General features: G+C 55.8%; 4 protein-coding genes across 5 annotated transcripts; 3 read left to right on the plus strand and 1 right to left on the minus strand.

Annotated features, from left to right (window-relative positions):
- Nucleotides 1-614: 614 nt before the first annotated feature.
- Nucleotides 615-3,549, plus strand: RPP25 (ribonuclease P and MRP subunit p25). Its single transcript, XM_010412298.2, has one exon. It carries the CDS (start codon nucleotides 1,194-1,196, stop codon nucleotides 1,815-1,817), a length of 624 nt encoding a protein of 207 aa, XP_010410600.2. The 5' UTR covers nucleotides 615-1,193; the 3' UTR covers nucleotides 1,818-3,549.
- Nucleotides 3,550-4,141: 592 nt separating this feature from the next.
- LOC104697440 (cytochrome c oxidase subunit 5A, mitochondrial) lies at nucleotides 4,142-9,182 on the plus strand. The gene is made up of 5 exons (XM_039557900.1): nucleotides 4,142-4,495; nucleotides 7,258-7,374; nucleotides 7,918-8,039; nucleotides 8,426-8,548; nucleotides 9,023-9,182. Exons 1-4 carry the CDS (start codon nucleotides 4,177-4,179, stop codon nucleotides 8,537-8,539), a joined length of 672 nt encoding a protein of 223 aa, XP_039413834.1. The 5' UTR covers nucleotides 4,142-4,176; the 3' UTR covers nucleotides 8,540-8,548; nucleotides 9,023-9,182.
- Nucleotides 9,183-9,853: 671 nt separating this feature from the next.
- Nucleotides 9,854-14,265, plus strand: FAM219B (family with sequence similarity 219 member B). Of its 2 annotated transcripts, none has more exons than XM_039557761.1 (6): nucleotides 9,854-9,953; nucleotides 12,166-12,268; nucleotides 12,524-12,608; nucleotides 12,951-13,028; nucleotides 13,298-13,346; nucleotides 13,499-14,265. In XM_039557761.1, exons 1-6 carry the CDS (start codon nucleotides 9,861-9,863, stop codon nucleotides 13,655-13,657), a joined length of 567 nt encoding a protein of 188 aa, XP_039413695.1. In that variant the 5' UTR covers nucleotides 9,854-9,860; the 3' UTR covers nucleotides 13,658-14,265. The 2 variants fall into 2 exon arrangements, with proteins under 2 accessions (XP_039413695.1, XP_039413696.1); XM_039557762.1 differs by having other exon boundaries at nucleotides 13,477-13,641.
- Nucleotides 14,266-14,437: 172 nt separating this feature from the next.
- MPI (mannose phosphate isomerase) lies at nucleotides 14,438-17,793 on the minus strand. The gene is made up of 8 exons (XM_039557759.1): nucleotides 17,742-17,793; nucleotides 17,295-17,422; nucleotides 16,800-17,000; nucleotides 16,577-16,718; nucleotides 15,937-16,119; nucleotides 15,653-15,826; nucleotides 15,340-15,548; nucleotides 14,438-14,985 (listed from the first exon to the last, which is right to left on the minus strand). The coding sequence occupies exons 1-8, from the start codon at nucleotides 17,755-17,757 to the stop codon at nucleotides 14,767-14,769; spliced, it is 1,272 nt and encodes a 423-aa protein (XP_039413693.1). The 5' UTR covers nucleotides 17,758-17,793; the 3' UTR covers nucleotides 14,438-14,766.
- Between the last annotated feature and the right edge of the window lie 49 nt (nucleotides 17,794-17,842).

Here is a 17,842-nt window from a genome sequence, read left to right on the forward strand (position 1 = left end):
TGCCCCGGGAAGGGATTGGGGGCAGGAAGGGGACATCTCGTGGCCTGCAACAGGGATTTTCTGGGATTGATTGCCAGTACATGTAATGGTGAGCCCACAGTGGGCAGCTCCTCATTGGGGATGTGGAGATGAGTGAGGGACAGGGACTGGGGGAGCAGCGGGGAGAGGGAGGGATGGGGAAGGAGGAGGAGCGGGGGAGAGAAAGAGAAATCACCCGTGAAAACCAGCTCTGCCACGGCATCTGCTCCTCAGAGCTTTGGGAATTGAGAGATTTTCCTGCCAGCAGAGCCAGGGCTGAGGACGCAGGCTGTTGGGGGGAGCAGAGCCCTGGCACACTCGATGCATGCCTGGCTGCGATGCCATCTGCCAGGCTTTCTCCTGGCTGTGGGTCCCAGTGGCTTCTCTGATGGCTAATAAGGGTTGAGCTCAGGCTCCAAAGTACTTCCCGAAGTACCTGCTGCATCTCTGCACCATCCCTGTGCACAGCATGGCTGGGATTCCTCATCCCTCTGGGAATGCTGCAGGGCAGGCAGGCAGGGTGACATTTGCAGTTAGCAGTGGGTGTCCTTGAGAGGATTGAGCGCCGAGAGAAGGGACCAGGTTCTCTTTAAGGGGGCAGGACTTTGGGAACATCATGAAGGCAAGAGTGAGCTTCTCCCTCTGCCTTCCACCCTCCCCTCCTTCCCTTCCCTTCCCTTCCCTTCCCTGTTCCGGGACAGAGACCTGGGTTCCCTGCCCTCCCCTTTGCCTGGCAGAGATGAAGGCAGGAGCTGGGTGCTGGCATGGGTGGCTGAGCAGGGGAGGAGGAGGAGGGGAGGAAGGGGAGGGAGAGGGGGAGGATCTGCTAATTACACAGAACAGCTCTGGGGGCTGCTGAAGTCCAGAATGAAGCAAAGAGCAGCAGAAGCGAGTGCTGCAGTGGGAGCGCAGGAGCCCAAGCATCACCGAGAGCTGGAGCCAGCTGTTATCCCTGCTGGGAGCAACTGGGAGCACCCAGGGGATCCTGCAGCCCTGTCTCCCACAGAAGACAGCCTCTGGCACTGCCACCAAGCCCACTGCCAGCCTCTGGAGAGCCGAGGGGAAGGGGCTGGTGGTTGCAGGACGCAGGGCTGGGCTGGAGGGCAGCAAGGTCAGCCCTGCCATGGTCCCGGGGGGCTAGGAGCCTGTGTGGATCCACCAGGAAGAGGTGAAGGATGGCTGCTGAAGGAGGGAGAGCCAAGCCCGTCGCCCAGTCCAGGATGGAGAACTTCCGAAAGGTGAGGACCTCTGAGGAGGAGATGCCATTGCCCTTCCCAGACCTGCCCCCGGACGTGGTGGAGATGAAAGTGAAGGAGGGCAGCAAGATCAGGAACCTGATGAACTTCGCCATGGCCCAGATGGAGCTGAAGGGCAGACGGCAGATTGTGTTCAGCGGCTGCGGCAGGGCAGTCACCAAGACCATCACCTGCGTGGAGATCATGAAGCGCAAGCTGGGAGGGCTCCACCAGGTCACCAAGGTACGCTACAAAACCGTGCTGGAGGTCTGGGAGAACCAGGACCCGCTGCCCGACGGCCCTGCCCAGAACCTGACTGTCCACAAGAACGTCCCCTCCATCTGCATCCTGCTCTCCCGAGACCCCCTGGATCCCAACCAGACAGGATACCAGCCCCCGGAGCCCCGGCACGAGGCGGGAGAAGACACATTGGGATCCTCTGCCAAGGGGCTGAAGCGGCCATTGCCGCCTCCCCACGAGGAGCTGCTGCCCAAGAAGCTGCAGGTACAGGTGTCTGACAGCCCCAGGGGCTTGGGGACCACCACTGGCCAGCTGGACCACTGACCCCACCACCTCCACCCCACCAGCCAGGTATTGAGGCAGGAATATACACTCTTTCTGGGGTCACCAGTGGGCTGCAGGCTCCCCCTGACCTGTCCCCACTTGCTGCTCCTTGACCCTTGTGGACGGGAGAGATTGGCGTGAGGGTTAAAGGGTTAAACCCACCATCTCTTGGTTATGGATTGAAGCAGGTGAGGATGTGGGGGGGAGCTGGTGACCTCTAATTCAGCCACCCAGGGACACCGTGACCACTAGCCACATCCTGCAGCGACTCTCACGGAGCCAGAGCAGCTGAGGGGTGCCAGAGCATCACCACCGCTCCCCACTGCAATGCCTCATCCTTCAGGAGAGACGGGTTTGCCCCAAGCTTGTTGGAATGAAACCTTCTTCATCAAACCCGTTGCTGAGGAGATGTCAGGGTTATTAATGCCGGGCTCGGCATCCCACGGGGCCGTGATTCATCCCAAAAAAACCACCCAACCAAGCACAGGGGTTGCTCCCTCCCTGCGCCCACAGAGCCAAGCACTGCACTGTGCTGCCTGCCTGTGGGACAGCACAAGGAAATAAAACAACCCGCATCGGATACTCTGGTCTGGAGTCGGGGGAAACCATGGTGTGGGGGGCTGGGGGCAGCGGGAGCGTTGGGCGGGTGGTTGTTGTGACTGGATGCAGTGCCCAGCACAGGATGAGGAGGTTTGGGGGTCATGCCTTGGCTGCAGAGCTCTTCGGAGCAAAATCCCTGCTACTTCCAGGGGGTAAAGGGAAATGAATGGACAATAAAAGCTCTTTAGAAATAGTTGAGATATGTCTACGGGAAAACGGGGGGACCATCTTGGCTGCTGGCCGTGGCATGGATCAGCACAGTGAAGGCTGCTGCCAACCCAGGACAAGGGGAGCCAGCCAAACTCTGTCCCTTGGAAGAACGGGATTGGGGTCTCCTGTGCCGGCACAGCAGCACCCGGCAAAACCCCAGTTCCAGCAGGGGCAGGGGAGATTTGGGGGATGGGTTATGAGATGCCAAGCCCTGATCCGCCTGGTTCCCTCAGCCCGGCGCCCAGGGGCACTGCGGGATGAATCAATCGGTATTAAGGAGCAAACCCTTCCTAAAACCCATGTATGAGGGATTCTCTGGCTGCAGCTGCCTTATCTCCCTGCCTCACTCCTGCTCTCCAGGGACAGCCAACATTCCCTCTTTGTCAAGGGCTTGCTTGGCTGGGAGCGGGAATGAAAGGAGAGGAGGAGGAGGAGGAAGCAAGGTCTGTTTTGTGTAGCAATGACCTTATTATCTCCCTCAGCAGGCAGCTGCTCCTCGGGCCAGAGGCTTGTGCTTATCTGCCCTGCTGCAGATTGATTCCCTTCACTTGAACATTAATTTCCAACTGGTTTTTTTTATGTTAATGATCTTTTTCTTTTGTGGGTTTGGGGCTGGGAAAGCTTTGGGCTCTGTCCCATCCAGCTCTTCCCATTTCTTTCTCCAGCGCAGAACCCATTCAGGATCAACCCTTCACACCACACAGGAGCACCAGGTGCAGGCTCCTACCCCAAATACCTTAAAAATAACGAGTAAAATTAATTAATAAACCTGTAATTAATAAATCCCTCTGTAAACACTCTAATCAGAGCCTGAAGACTGTGGGAGCCACACCGTTGAACACTAGCAGCCCTTCACTTCCAGTGCTGCCACTTCACATTTCTCTGAGCAGGGAAAAAAAATAAAAATCACTTATTTCTCCTCGTTTTGTTAATGTGCAAAATTCTTTTAATTGATTTCATAGGTAGGTCGTTTCCAATCACGGAGGCAGCACTGGGGATTTTACTCTCCTTGCTTTGCTGGCTGTGGACTGACGGCTTCCTGCATGAGAAAATAATGACTGTAGCCCAAAAAATTAAGTACTTAAAACAGGATGATGGTATCAGAGGACATGGCGATTGGAATAATCACGATGGTTTTGTGCGGCACTGCTGAGGCACAGCCCCAGGGACGATTTTTGGGGCGATTTCGTACCCGGGTCGGTGCGATGGTGGCTGAGGGCAGCAGCCCACGGTGTGGGGACAGGGACACTTTCAGACAGACGCGGAGCTGGCGGACGGGGCAGCTGAGTCTGTCTGAACCCACTCCTCTCACAGGGACCGAGTCGGGGGGGTGTCCATTGGTAGGGACGGGGAGGCTGCACTGGAACCACAGCTGCGTGGGCTCGGCTAAAGGGGGGCAGCAACAGCCAGAACCCCCCCAAACCGAGCCCAAACTCCTCAAAAACGAGCCTGAACCCCTCAAAAACGAGCCCGATCACTCCCACAGCAGCCTTCCCTGCGCTGCTCGCTGAAGTGAGGGACTCCCCGTAGCCGCTCCCCTCACGCACAAATGGCGGCCGGCCCCGCCCCAAGATGGCGGCGGTCCCGCCCCTCCGCGCCCCCAGCCCGTCCCCGCGGCCTCCGCCCTCCCGCGCTGCCGGTCCGTCCTCACCGCGCCGCCGTACCCGCCTCCGCGGCCCCCCCGGCCCTCACCTCCGTCCCTCCCTCCCGGTGCGGTGCGGGAGCCAGCGGCGCGCCCCCGGTGCCCGGTGCTGTCTCCCTCCCTCCCTCACTCCCCGCCGCCATGCTGGCCGCCAGCGCCTCTCTCCTCCGCCGCTGCGCTGTCTCCGGCCTCCGCTCTGCCGTCCGCCGGCCCGCCGGCCCAGCAGGTGAGCGGCCGCACGCTTTTCCGTCCCTCCCGCCGCGATGCCGCCGCGGTTCGCCCCCGGGGTCCCGGCCCGGTGCGGTGTGAGGCGGCGGGGCCCGGCGTGTCCTTGCGGTGGACCCTGCGGCCTAGCGCGGGCCGCCCCCGCCGCTCCGGCCGCCGCCACCGGGTCCCCCTCGCCGGTACCGGCTCAGGGGGCACCGGGCACCTCCCGCGGCTGCAGCGGGGGGCGGCGGCGCTTTCTCTGCAGCCCCCGCCAAGGTGACATTGATGGAGGGCAGCGGTGACCTCCGCAGCACCGAGGCGCCGGCCACCCCCGGGCCTGCTCCAGCTCCGCTCCAGCCCTCACCATCCTAATTAACACCCCAATTAATTTTATTAATAATATTAACACCTTATTAACGCCCCAGTTAATAGGGAAAGGAGGAGGACTAGCCCGAGGCAGCGTGGTGTGATGGTGGCCAGGGCTGGAAGACAGAGACTGCAGAGAACGCACTGTCTGTGCATCGCAATTAATAGCTAATTAACTTCTGCATCACAGTTAATAGCTAATTAACGGACACTAATAATGCTTGGAGACTTGTGTGTGCCTCTGCTGCGGCACGTGTGAGTTAAAACAGCTGCCTTAGGGAGCCTGTCGCTGAGTCTTTTTAAGTAATAAGCACAGGATTTCCTAGATGCTGCGTAAAACCTTTGGTCTTTTGCTATTTTAAATCCACTGAAAGTCTTTGCTCTCTGCTGCTTTGAGCTGCTGAACCCCGGCTGCTTGTGGGCCTCATTTCCAGCAGGCTCTGTGATCTTCTTTTCTAAAGTCTTGTGTTACAAACGTCCCACTTAAAACTGCTGCAACCCTTTTGCTTTCAGGTGGCCTTGGGGGGGTTGTGTTGCTGCAAAACCTTCCCTGTGTAGTCCCTGGGCTCCTCGTTCCCAGATTTTCAGTAAATTCATGTTTTTCTTCGTGTGTATTTTCGTTCTGTGCTCATTACCAGAGAAAACTGGCCAATTCCAGCCCTTGCAATGAAGGTTTAATATGTTTTTGTGTCATATTAGGTGATTTTAGGCTTCTCAGGCTCTTAATGCCTGTTGAGTTCACTTTAAAGTAAAGGTACTTGCCCTTTGTTCTTCCTTGAGTTGGGAATCTCTGCTTGGATAACACACACGTCATGTGTGTGACAGTGACCTTGATGGACCCCGCTGAAACTCAGGGCAGAAGGACTGTCAGAGTCCAGTCTCCAAACACAGATATAAACGTTCCTGTGGAAAACACAGGGTGCAAAAGAACCGTAGCAGCAATTGAAAAACACACCCTGGAAATCCAGAGTTTTAATTCTTCTGGTCTGTATTTGCCTCCTGCATCCAGGGAATGGTTTTGTTGAGGAAAGACTTCAGATTTTGACTTAAAGATGGCATTTGAGCATTTCAGTTTAGGCTTTTATCCAGCTGAGATTTGCTGTAGGATTCTCCATGGGACTTTCTTTCTGTTTAGGAAAAATAAGGATTCTCCTTCAACCAGCTGAAACCTGAAGGGTTTTCAGCAGTGTTCTGGGAGCAGGAGTGTTTATAGAGCCCTGCTCTTGCTCTGAGCTCAGCTGTGCAGGTGATTTATTGCAGAAAGCAGGGTCAGAGGTCTGCTTTGGAGCTGGGGAAAGGAGGGGGAATTTCCCTACAGAAGCCAAAAGAGCATTTTAATTCTGGCTTGGCCTGTTACGTATTTTTCCATAGCTAAAATAAATAAAGCTATTTTTGTGCTTCCGTTGCATAAACCAGGATTGTAGCTGAAATGTTGGACCAGGTTAAATTTTGTTAAAAAAGCAGATTGCCTGCTAATTGGGCTGTCATTAATGAGACCAAAGAGAAGTGTATCAGCAAAAATACAACCCAGTTCTAGTTTGTTTTTTTTTTTTTTAATAAAACTCCATAGTTGATCAGTGACAGTGGTTCATGCTGGGTTAAGAAAGAAAAAGTCAGGAGCTAAATTTGACTTCTGTGAAGCAGAGCTTTGAGCTCCAAGGTTGTATCTGATGGGCGACCTCTCTGCAAATATTAGTGGAGTGAGATTAGCAGTGGGGAAAGGAAGCACCAGGCTTGTGGTCCTTTAGTTTAGTTCTCTTGGAGAAATGTTCCAACCTTTGTGGGGTAAAAAAAGACAAGTTCATCCAAAAAACCAGGAATTTATGATAGTGCTGAGTGAAGAAATGAGTTAATAACCATATCAGACTAGTTTGTGCATTAGCATGCAATCTGCTTTGGTGATTAATTATCAAAAATTAATGCAGTTGCAGCCCTGAGATCCAGGAGTTTTCTCTTGGATAGACACAGAGTGACCATTTTTTTTCCTCCTCCAGCCCTTCTGTTGGAGGGAATATTTCTCATCCCTTTGCTTTTGAGAGCCTTTGTAGGAATTGCATGGAATTTTGTTGATGAAGGATGTGCATGTTGAAGCTTCTCTGGCTCACTTGGCCTTACAGAATACCAGAAAACCTCTTAGGGACTGGTATCCAGAGTTGATTTTTGTGTGTGTTACTCCTGCTCTGACCAGTGCTCTGGGAACACTTTGGAAGTCTGATGTGCGAAAAAACAGACACTTTGCCACAACACAAACCATGGTATTTAATAACTTACATCCACCCAGTGCTCATCCAGGACTGATCCAGAGCGACTGTAACAAGGGAAATCCGTATTTTATGGCTTCTGGCTTCTTGGTCAGGACTAAAGTAGTGTTACTTCCCCTTTGCTCCAAGTTTGTTCCTTTTTTTCTGGATTCAGCTGTGCTTCCTGCCCGCTGCTACTCTCACGGGTCACAAGAGTCAGATGAAGAATTCGATGCTCGCTGGGTGACGTATTTCAACAAGCCAGATATTGATGCCTGGGAGCTCAGGAAAGGTACGTTGAAGAACAGGGAAGCGTAACCTGCAGTAAATACACGTTTTGTGAACAGAAATAACAACTTTACTTGGCATTTTGCGGACTCCCAGTCCCTGAAAGTGTCCAAAGCCAGCTTGGACAGGACTTGGACTAACGTGGTCTCCAGGTTAACCAGGAGGTATCCCTGCCCATGACAGAATGGTGGACTAGATGATCTTTGAGGTTCCAACCCAAACTATTCCACGATTCCGTGATTTTAACACCTGGATGGGAGGGAGAGTAACGTTTGCTCCAAGGAGAGTGTGCTTGGGCTCTACTACGCTCATTTTTCTTCTGCCTTTGCAGTGGAGTTGCCAAGTTTTATTAAACTTCCCCAGTTAGGCCTTAAAAATGTGGTTGCATAAGCAGATAATTGGAGCCAGAGGATCATTCCAGCAGCACCTGGCTGACGAGGTGTTGGCTTTTTGTATCGGAGAGGAAGGGAATAGACAGCAAGGGGTTCCTTTTGAGGGCATGACAAGCTGGTTCCAAGTTCCCCATGTTGTTTCCTTGTCTCCACAGGCATAAACACACTGGTGAGTTATGACCTGGTCCCAGAGCCCAAAATCATCGACGCGGCTCTGAGGGCCTGCAGACGGTTAAATGACTTTGCCAGCGCTGTCCGCATCCTAGAAGTTGTAAAGGTGGGTGGAGCTGCTCTGTTCCCACAGCTAGAGCCTGGCAGCAGGGGAGTTTGCCCTGGCTTTTTCCTGCTGCAAAGGGAAACCACACTTTCCTGCTGTCAGAATCAATGGCTCTGTGATGAGCACGAAGCTTCCTGGCTTCCTGAGGGACTGAGTGCTGGGCTGGCTGGGAGCTGTAAGTCAGAAAGCTGTCCTGGAAAACACCTTAAACCAGCTCCTTGAAACCTGAATCCAGCCTCCCCAGGGAGTTAAGAGAAGCCAGGGCTTTTATTTCAGCCCTAGAGGCCGGGAGCTCTGCTCTGCCACAAGCCAGGGCTGAGGTAGGAGGCTTTGGAGATATGCGTGTTGAAATAACTGAATTTTTTGGTTTTTGGGATTTTTTTCAGGACAAGGCAGGACCCCACAAGGAAATCTATCCTTACGTTATCCAGGAGCTTAGACCAACTTTGAGTGAACTTGGAATTTCCACTCCAGAGGAACTGGGCCTGGACAAAGCATAAACCTTGTTGGTAAGGTTTGATGTTGCTTCCCAGACTCTTGGCATGGGACTCCTGTACCCCAAAACCCCTGGTAAGACAGGATAGGCAAGACCTAATGTGCTGTAATCCCAGACTAAAATTAAGCCCTAAATAAAAATTCTCATGGAAGTGAAGCCTCTTAGCTCAGTTTCCTTAGGAGATGACCACTGTCATGTTCTTTTTTTAAATATTATGCTTAGAATAGAGGTACTGCATGTCAGACTGCTGCAAATAGTACTTGATTCTGGAACTCTTAAGTCCTGGGATACAGTGTCTCGGTGCCAGGGGTCCTGAATCAGCTGTGCTGGGAATGCAGTACCTGCATTTTTGAGCTGAGGGTCGTTAAAAAGGGCTTTGAGGGTAAGAGGGATGGGAATAACTCACTTGGGACCTCATGGAAACTTTGTGGAGATACTGGGCTGCTTTTTTAATGGCTTGGTTTTTTCCTGTTCTTTTCTATTCCAGGTGCATTACTCAAGCGTTTTACTGATGCTGATTGTACACAGTCACCTGGAGAGACAAACCTTAAATCTTACCTGAAATAACTGCTTCCTTTATTGAGTCACAGTGTAAGTGCTGTGGAGTTGGGCCTAATAAAGGAAAAACGGGTTGGTTTGATGTGGTACCAGTGCCTCGTGTGGTTATTTCTTGTTGCTTTCGTAGGGAAAAAGAAGGAACAACCAATAAACGTGCTCTTAGGAGCTTATAAATTGTTACTTACTCTGCAAAGCCTGTGTCCAGAGCCTTCCCAAGCACTTGGCTCTGGGAGGGGAAGAGAAGGAGCTGTTCGGAGGGCATGGCTACCTCCCTGTATGCACAGCTTTGGGGAGGAGGAGAACAAGGACTTGGAGGAGGCATTTCCCTGGGATGATGTCCGAAGCCTCAGACGTGGGTCGGAGGCTCCTGTTTGCGAGGGTCATGTCCTCACTGGCAAGGGGATCTGTTCTGGGATAGATACTGTCCCCGTTTTCCACCTCAGCTCTGGCCCAGGCAAGGGCTTGGGAAAGAAAAAAAAAAAAAAACACAAAAGTGGGTGGGAGGAGAAGGGCACTACCTTGATTCTGTTGTTACTTTCCTCCTAGAAGAGGGGAATTTTCTGGGCAAGCAGGAATTTCGTTCTGCACAGCGGCCTCAGGGCAAGAGCCGCTCGGGGCAGGATCCCCCGCGCTGCCGTCCCGCGGTGCCGTCCCACCGCGCATGCGCGGCAGAGGGGCGCGCCCTTTCCCCGCTTCCCATTGGCTGAGCCCCGCCAGCCCCGCGCTGCCATTGGCGGGCGGGCCGAGGGGCGGGGCCAGGGCCGGCCATGGCGACGGGCGGCAGCGGCGGAGCCGGGCCAGCTCCCGGTCCCGGTCCCGGTCCCGCTGCGAGCGGAGCCGGCGGCCGGCGGGGCCCGGGGGTACGTGCGATGTACGGGAGTGCTGGGGGTGCGGGACTGGGAGGTGAGCGTGGGGCTGTATGGGGTATGTGCATCGCGGCTATGGGGCTGTGTGGGATATCTGCATTGGGGGTATGAGGCTGAGGGGAGCGCGGGGCGATAGGGGGTACGTGAATAGGGGTGGTATAGGGCTGGGGTATGTCCATGGTGCCGTATGGAGGGTACGTGAATAGGGGTGGTATAGGGCTGGGGTATGTCCATGGTGCCGTATGGAGGGTACGTGAATAGGGGTGGTATAGGGCTGGGGTATGTCCGTGGGGCGGTATGGAGGGTACGTGAATAGGGGTGGTATAGGGCTGGGGTATGTCCGTGGGACAGTATGGAGGGTACGTGAATAGGGGTGGTATAGGGCTGGGGTATGTCCGTGGGGAGGTATGGAGGGTACGTGAATAGGGGTGGTATAGGGCTGGGGTGTGTCCGTGGGGCAGGAAGGGGTACGTGAATAGGGGTGGTATAGGGCTGGGGTGTGTCCGTGGTGCCGTATGGAGGGTACATGAATAGGGGTGGTATAGGGCTGGGGTATGTCCGTGGGGAGGTAGTGGGTACGTGAATAGGGGTGGTATAGGGCTGGGGTATGTCCGTGGGGAGGTATGGAGGGTACGTGCATGGGGGTGGTATAGGGCTGGGGTGTGTCCGTGGGGAGGTATGGAGGGTACGTGAATAGGGGTGGTATAGGGCTGGGGTGTGTCCGTGGGGAGGTATGGAGGGTACGTGAATAGGGGTGGTATAGGGCTGGGGTGTGTCCGTGGGGAGGTATGGAGGGTACGTGAATAGGGGTGGTATAGGGCTGGGGTATGTCCGTGGGGAGGTATGGAGGGTACGTGAATAGGGGTGGTATAGGGCTGGGGTGTGTCCGTGGGGCAGGAAGGGGTACGTGAATAGGGGTGGTATAGGGCTGGGGTGTGTCCGTGGGGAGGTATGGAGGGTACGTGAATAGGGGTGGTATAGGGCTGGGGTGTGTCCGTGGGGAGGTATGGAGGGTACGTGAATAGGGGTGGTATAGGGCTGGGGTGTGTCCGTGGTGCCGTTATGGAGGTACGTGAATAGGGGTGTATAGGGCTGGGTATGTCGTGGGCAGGAAGGGGTACGTGAATAGGGGTGGTATAGGGCTCGGTATGTCTGTGGGGCAGGAGGGGGTACGTGAATAGGGGTGGTATAGGGCTGGGGGTATGTCGCGTGGGCAGTATGGAGGGTACTGTGAAATAGGTGGATAGGGCTTGGGGTGTTGGTCCGTGGGGCAGTATGGAGGGTACGTGAATAGGGGTGGTATAGGGCTGGGGGGTGTCTGTAGGGCAGTATGGGGTGTGTGCACAGGGGGTATAGGCCTGGGTATGTGTGGGGGGCAGTATGGGGTATGTGTGGGGGGCAGGATAGGAGCAGTAGAGCGGGGAGAGTTCGTCTTTCAGAGTTACCCACATGGAGGCAGAGTGCTGTATACAGCGCGTGTGTATATATATACGTATGTACACACCCACACAGGTGTATCAGCTGGCTAGGGAGGGGTATGGCACATCCAGAGGGATCTGGGGGGCCGCTGCCTGCCCAGTTACTCCCACGATAAGGCTCTGCCCTGCTAATTCCGGCTTAAGACACTGGGGCTAATCCTGGCTGTGCTCTCCGATCGTCATCCCAAGTCCTCTGCCTTGCTCCTTTAATTCCACATCCCTCCTGTGCCAGCTCTGATTTTCCCTCTATTTTCTTCATTACCCCTTATGTTTGTGGAGGTTTTTTCCTCCCTCTTGACCTCAGGAGTGCTGGTTCTCCTGGACAATAACTGGATAAAAGGAGAAGCTTGAAAGGCTCAAACCCCAAATTAAAATAAGCTATCCTTACATTTGTGTTTGATTAACCTTTCAGTAAATCTCCTCCACCGCCTTTTCTCAAGTATTACTGCAGCTAGGCTTGCACAGGAACTGATGGTGACTACCTGTGCTTTTAATTAGCATCACCTTTCCCAAATAATCCTTTCATCTGCTAATAGATCTCCTTATTCCTTTTCCTCTCCCTCCTCCTGGGCTGGGGAGGAGGAGCTGTCCCCCCCGCCAGCTGACCTGGGGACAGATTCCCTGCTGACCTTGAGCTCCCAGGAATGCTTGGATGCTCTGAGATGCCTCTGCTTTACTTCATCCACATGGAGAGATGCTAAATATGCTTATTTCACCTTTTTTTTTAGCTGATTTGGGCTGAAAAGAAGAGGCTGAACAAAGGGACAGATGTGGTGGAGAAAAGGGGTCCGTACATCATGAGCAAACCTCCCTCCATTCAGGCCAAGCTGAGTAAGTGATGCTTGGTGGACTCTGCCGGGATTTTGGGAGTCATTTCCACCTCTCTGCCAGAGCTGGAGTTACCAAAAGCCCTTTTATTCCTTGGTGGGATAAAACCTTTATAAAAACCCATAGAGGTGCCTTGGAAAGCACTGCCCTGTGCCCATGCTCACGTGCAACATGCTCCTCACCCATTCCCCAAAGGAATGTGCTTCCCTTTGGGAGCACTTGGGAATTTTTATCTCTGTCCCTGTGCTTGGCTTTCAGAGAGGCAGCGGGAGCTGGCAAAGGCAGCACTGCGAAGGCAGGGGCTGCTGGGGGGACCCACTGCCCTGAAACCGACTCCTAAAAGGTCTGATCCCTTCTTCCTATTCCCAAAATGTATTCTTCACTTTTCTTGGGGAGACTGGGAAACTCAGAGGATTAAAAAGAAGAGTTCAGGACCTTATTCTGCTGGCTCTGTTTGGCCAGGAACATCCAGTATAATAAAATATAGTGCTTTTCTCTTTATTTTGGGGATGATGTGGTGGTATGGATTTATTTGGCTATCCTGGAGTTTAGCTGGTGGTGCCCCTGGACAGTGCCTGGGTGGGAAGGAGTGGGATTCCTGCCCTGGCTCCTCAGCCTGTCAGCTCCATGGATGTGTTTCCACGTAAAACATCTGTCCTGGTCTCACTCCTCTGCTTTCCGACAGGTCGGTGAAGTTTAACAAGGGCTACACAGCGCTCAGCCAGACAGCTGATGAAAACCTGGTCTCCCTCGACTCAGACAGGTGAATATCCCAGGATTTTGGGTAAATAGCCCACGATTTTGAGGATGGCAGTGCTCACAGATGGCTTTTTTGGGGGGATGATTTTCCTTGTCACTTGTAGAGCATCCCTGATGGCACTGGGCACCTCAGAGCAGCGAAACGCTCCTGTTGTCCCAGATTTCACATATCCCTTGGGGTTGCACTGCCAGCTCCTTTTCCCCCCTGAATTTCCCTTATCTGCATCCTAAAGTCCCCATTTCCTGGCCAGCTCTGTTTCTTTTTTCCCTTAGTGACGGGGAGCCAGGATCCAGGTGTTCCTCAGGATACTCCTCTGCTGAGGCAAGTGCGGGGCTTTGACTCTGACACTGCGGGGTCCCCACGGGCTCCCTTGTTCCCCTGACCCCTCGAGGCTCTGCATAGGGGCTGGAAGCGTCACCCCACAGAGCGTGGATGTGTGTCCATCCCGCAGAGCCCCGCTTTGTCCCCCGCAGCAGGTGAACCAGGACCTGAGCCGGCAGCTGCTGCAGGACGGGTACCATCTTGACGAGGTCCCCGATGATGAAGACCTGGATCTCATTCCCCCAAAACCCGCGGCCTCCTCTTCTTGCCCCTGTTGTTTCGGAGAAAATCTCTCCTGCGTGATCCAGTAGCTGCACAAGAACAGGTCAAAATCCAGCACTTTTTTTGTCCCGTGGGATGGCTGTTGGGTGTCCACGTCCCACGCCAGGACGGTGACACGAGGACTGAATGATGCTGCTCATGGCAGAGACCAACTGACCCCAAAGGACTTCTCCTTACACTCAGCAATATCAGGGAGAGGTGGCACAGGGACATTTTGGTGACCTGGATGGGACCTGGCACTTGGCTGGGGTGGGAAGGGAGGACAGGCAGAGCCCGGCACCTCCATAGGGGTATAAAGGGAAGGATTTGGGAGTTTCTGGGGTTGGAGCTAATGGCTTATTCCCATTCTCCTCAACGCTGCTTTGATGGTGAGGCACAGCCCAGACCCCCTGTCCCAGCTCCCCACAGGGCTTGGAGTTGGCGGGGCTGGAGAGCCTCCCTGCTGCAAACCATAAACGCTGCCTTAAACCATGGTCCTGCTCTATGACACAGAGGACAATCAGCTTCTTATACAGAATCCTTATTTAAATATTTCATGTCAAGAGACATGAACTGGTTGGGTGGGGGGCACATTTGTTTGTTTTTGTATTTTACTTGTAAAAGGGAGCACTCAATAAACTGGATCTCATTACTCAGAGGGGGTGCTGGTGCTGTGGGGGGGACTCCTGTTTTCCTTCCTCACATTTTACCCCTTTCCTGTGCCTGAGGAGCAACGGGGGGTCGCAGCCAGTGTTGGGGGGATTCTGGAGCTGCTCCCAGCCTCTCTGGCCCCTTCCATCCTCCTGCTCCCCCCAGCACGCTGCCTTTTGCCAGGGACAAAGTCACCTCTTTATTCACAGCACTGGAGACTCTCCTGCTCCATCACCCCCCCACGCAGCCCCCTTTTACAGCCAGGGAAGGGTGACACTGGCTGCCATCAGCCAGGCTTGGGAAGAGCCCACCAGAAGCAGCAGAAAGCCTCAGCCTGCTCTGTGCCACATCCAAGGAGTCGATCCATGGACGTGCTCTTTCTATACATCAGGGCTGGTTTGGGGATTTAATAGGTGGAGGGAAAACTTTCAAGCGAGAAGACTTTGCCCACACCAGTTTCTATCTACTCAAACATGGAGTGATGTGGAGGAAGTGTCCCAGGTCCTGCTCAGAGGAGGCAGCAGGCTCGGAAGAGCAGCATCCCATCGGGTGAGGAGAGGTGGAGGGAGATGCTCTCGTTGGCCGAGATGAAGAGCACAGAGCCACGGTGCAGGGACATCTCGGAGGCTGCAGCTGTGGAGGTGCCCACGGCTGTCCCTTGGATCACCAGCAAGATGCTGGCAGAGTCCATGGCAGAGATGAGGTACAGCTTGATGGAGGCAGGGATCTGCCAAGGGAAATGTCACTGTGGCTGGAGTGTCCCTCAGCTTTCCTCCTCCCTGGAGAGCTGGAAGGGGGTTGTCCCCATTCCCACCCCTTTGCTGTGCCTGCAGCAGCCCAAGCCCAGGACAGTCAAGTCCTCCTCCTGGTTCTCCCTCTGCCCAGAGCTGCTGGAGAAGGTGAACAGGCTCCAGGCAGAGGGAACAGGGGAAGGATAAAGAGCCAAGCAGCCCATTATGCCTGAGCATCCCTCCCTCCTTGCCGGGACACTAATTACAAAGGGGAGAGAACCCCAGCCAGCACCGGGGTGTCCCACCTGGAGCCCAGCCGGTGTCCCCAGTGCGGATCTGTCATCGCTCACCTCTATCCTCATGATGGTGAAGTCTGGCACGGGTGGGTCATAGAGGTAGACATTGGGATCGAGCTGGCTCTGTGCAGCCGGGAAGATCTTGGAGCTGCTGGGTGCTGGTGTGTAGTTGAGCATCTCACACAAGGTGAGCACATCGATGAACTTGGGGGTGAGCCCGGCGCGCACCGTGTTATCCGAGCACGCCATGATCTCCACGCAGTCTGCGGGGACGAGGCAGTGCTGTCAGCCCACCCCAGCCCTTCCACACGTTCCCACAGCCAGTCCGTGCAGGATGCTGGGTTAGGAGAGCCCCCCCGACACTCACCTCCATGCAGGTAGGCGTGGGGCTCGTTGGCTCCCAGGAACATGGCCTCCCCTGGCTCCAGCCTCACCAGGTTCAGGAAATAAATGGTGAAGCAGCCGATGTCCCCCGGGTACTGGGAGTGCAGCCGCAGCAGCAGGTCCCCGTTGCTCCCTGACGTGTCCTTCCCTTCCGCCGCTGCGCAGGAAGAGACCAGGCCCAACATGGGGAGGGAGCTGGGGGTGCCCCGGCCTCTCCCCTAAACACAGCCCCTCGAACCAGTTTGGGGTGTCACAGCCAGGACTCACCTTCCTGGGAGATCCTCCTCACCAGCATGTTCAGCTGGTCCACAAAGAACTTCTTTTCGCTCTTCATGAGGCGGGTGAAGCACACGCGGAGGGCGGCCGAGACCCCGCGGGGGTCGTCGCTCCCACTGCGCTCCAGCTGCTCTGCTGCCACCTCCCCGATCAGCGCCCGCAGCTCAGGGACGTCTGCAGGGCCAGCCCCAGTCAGAGCCAGTCCCCCACCCCAGGGGAACGCAGCCCCAGCACCCCCATCCCAGGGGAGAACAGCCCCAGTCAGAACCAGCACCCCCATCCCAGGAGAGCACAGGGACCATCCCCACACTGAAGCCCATCCCAGGGGAGCACTGCCCTCGCCCTGAACTCCATCCCGAGGGACCACAGCCCCCATCCACACCCCAAAGCCTAACCCAAGGGAGTATGGCCACCATGGCCACCCCAAGGGAGCACGGCCCTCATCCCCATCCTGAGCCCCATCCCAAGGGAGCACGGCCACCATCCCCATCCTGAACCCCATCCCAAGGGAGCATGGCCACCATCCCCATCCTGAACCCCATCCCAAGGGAGCATGGCCACCATCCCCACCCCAAGGGAGCACGGCCACCATCCCCACTCCAGGGTCTGACCACGCACCCTCCATCCTTACTCTGAAGGAAGGAGACAATCTCCTCCACAGGCCGGAAGCCACACATGCCCTCGAAGGGGGTGAGGGCGATGGCCATTTCGGGCTTGTGGTTGGCATCGGGATAGTGCTCAGGGAACTGGGCGTGGAGTTTCGCTGCCAGCTCCTGGAGAGGGGGGAAAGGAGCTGGGTGACCTCCCCAGGGACACGGGGTCCAGCTGGGCTGCCCATCCGGGGCTCTCCCTACCTTGTTGGGGTGCGCCTGGACAGACAGGGCGGTGTTGACCGACAGCACCTTGAACAGGAAGGGCAGCTGTCCCTGGAAGGCGTCCTTCACCTTCGCCCCCAGGCAGGCAGTGTTGTCGGAGATCCACTGGCCCAGGGTCTTTTGGGGGATGCGGTTATCCCGGATGAGGGCATCGCCCCGGGGGTGTGTGCCCATCCACAGCTGCGAGACACCAACAGACAGATGGCACCCTGAGCTGGGCAGCCAAGGCGGATGACTTGGGCTTTTCCAGAGGCTGCTTGGCCCCAGAGATGATCCTTGGCAGCTCCCTCGGGGGCTGAGTCATGCCGGGCTTCTCTCCAACCCAGGCACCCCCCCAGGGGACATGGGACAGCTGGGGGTCAGCATCACATCCTGATAGGACACAGGATGGTGAGAGCCGGGTGGGACGAACACAGGGATGGACACACTGATGGGACGGAGACACGGACAGAATGGACACACAGACACACTCACCTCCGCGTAGGGCTGGTCAGGCTGGATCTGGACCAGGGGGTCACCACTGGCCACCAGCTTGGCCACCTCGCTTTCCAGGCCCACCTTCCCCCAGGAATAGTTCTGCACCACGCAGGAGAGGGGGAACACTGCGGGAGGGAAGTCAAATGTTAGCAGGGCACAGAAAGAACCCCCCCAAAATCCTCCCGGACACCCCCAAAGCCCCCGGGGCAGGGTGAGAGGGTGTCAGGGAGGGAGAGGACCACGGGCTTGGGAGGAGAGAGTGTATGGGGGGATGATTTTCAACAATCACACGGCGATTTGGGGGTGCTCGGGCCGGGAGCAGGAGTCACGGGCCCACTGCCCCATCGCCCCGGGGGGGTCCCGGTGGGGGGGTCCCCATCCCCGTGGCCCAGCCGGGAGCCCCCATCCCCACCGCGGGCGGTGGGTGCCCCGTGCCCCGCTCACCCCGGATCTCCGCCATGGCTCGGCCGGGCAGGGCCTGCCCCCCTCCCCTTCCCCCTCCCCTCCCCCGCCGCCTATAAGCGCCGCTGTGACGTCACGCGGCC

Source organism: Corvus cornix, chromosome 10 (assembly GCF_000738735.6).
Source record: "Corvus cornix cornix isolate S_Up_H32 chromosome 10, ASM73873v5, whole genome shotgun sequence".
Lineage (NCBI taxonomy): Eukaryota > Metazoa > Chordata > Aves > Passeriformes > Corvidae > Corvus > Corvus cornix.

What these genes read in the sequence shown, in the direction of transcription:
- RPP25 (XM_010412298.2), top strand. Translation starts at nt 1,194, where the DNA reads ATGGCTGCTGAAGGAGGGAGAGCCAAGCCCGTCGCCCAGTCCAGGATG.
- MPI (XM_039557759.1), bottom strand. An exon ending in CTGACCAGCCCTACGCGGAG is followed by an intron (nt 17,001 to 17,294) that starts GTGAGTGTGTCT and finishes GGTGTCTCGCAG; the next exon opens with CTGTGGATGGGCACACACCC. An exon ending in TCACCATCATGAGGATAGAG is followed by an intron (nt 14,986 to 15,339) that starts GTGAGCGATGAC and finishes TTCCCTTGGCAG; the next exon opens with ATCCCTGCCTCCATCAAGCT.
- LOC104697440 (XM_039557900.1), top strand. Translation starts at nt 4,177, where the DNA reads ATGGCGGCCGGCCCCGCCCCAAGATGGCGGCGGTCCCGCCCCTCCGCG. An exon ending in TGCCTGGGAGCTCAGGAAAG is followed by an intron (nt 7,375 to 7,917) that starts GTACGTTGAAGA and finishes TTGTCTCCACAG; the next exon opens with GCATAAACACACTGGTGAGT. An exon ending in GCATCCTAGAAGTTGTAAAG is followed by an intron (nt 8,040 to 8,425) that starts GTGGGTGGAGCT and finishes GATTTTTTTCAG; the next exon opens with GACAAGGCAGGACCCCACAA.
- FAM219B (XM_039557761.1), top strand. Translation starts at nt 9,861, where the DNA reads ATGGCGACGGGCGGCAGCGGCGGAGCCGGGCCAGCTCCCGGTCCCGGT. An exon ending in GCGGCCGGCGGGGCCCGGGG is followed by an intron (nt 9,954 to 12,165) that starts GTACGTGCGATG and finishes CTTTTTTTTTAG; the next exon opens with CTGATTTGGGCTGAAAAGAA. An exon ending in GTCTCCCTCGACTCAGACAG is followed by an intron (nt 13,029 to 13,297) that starts GTGAATATCCCA and finishes TTTTTCCCTTAG; the next exon opens with TGACGGGGAGCCAGGATCCA.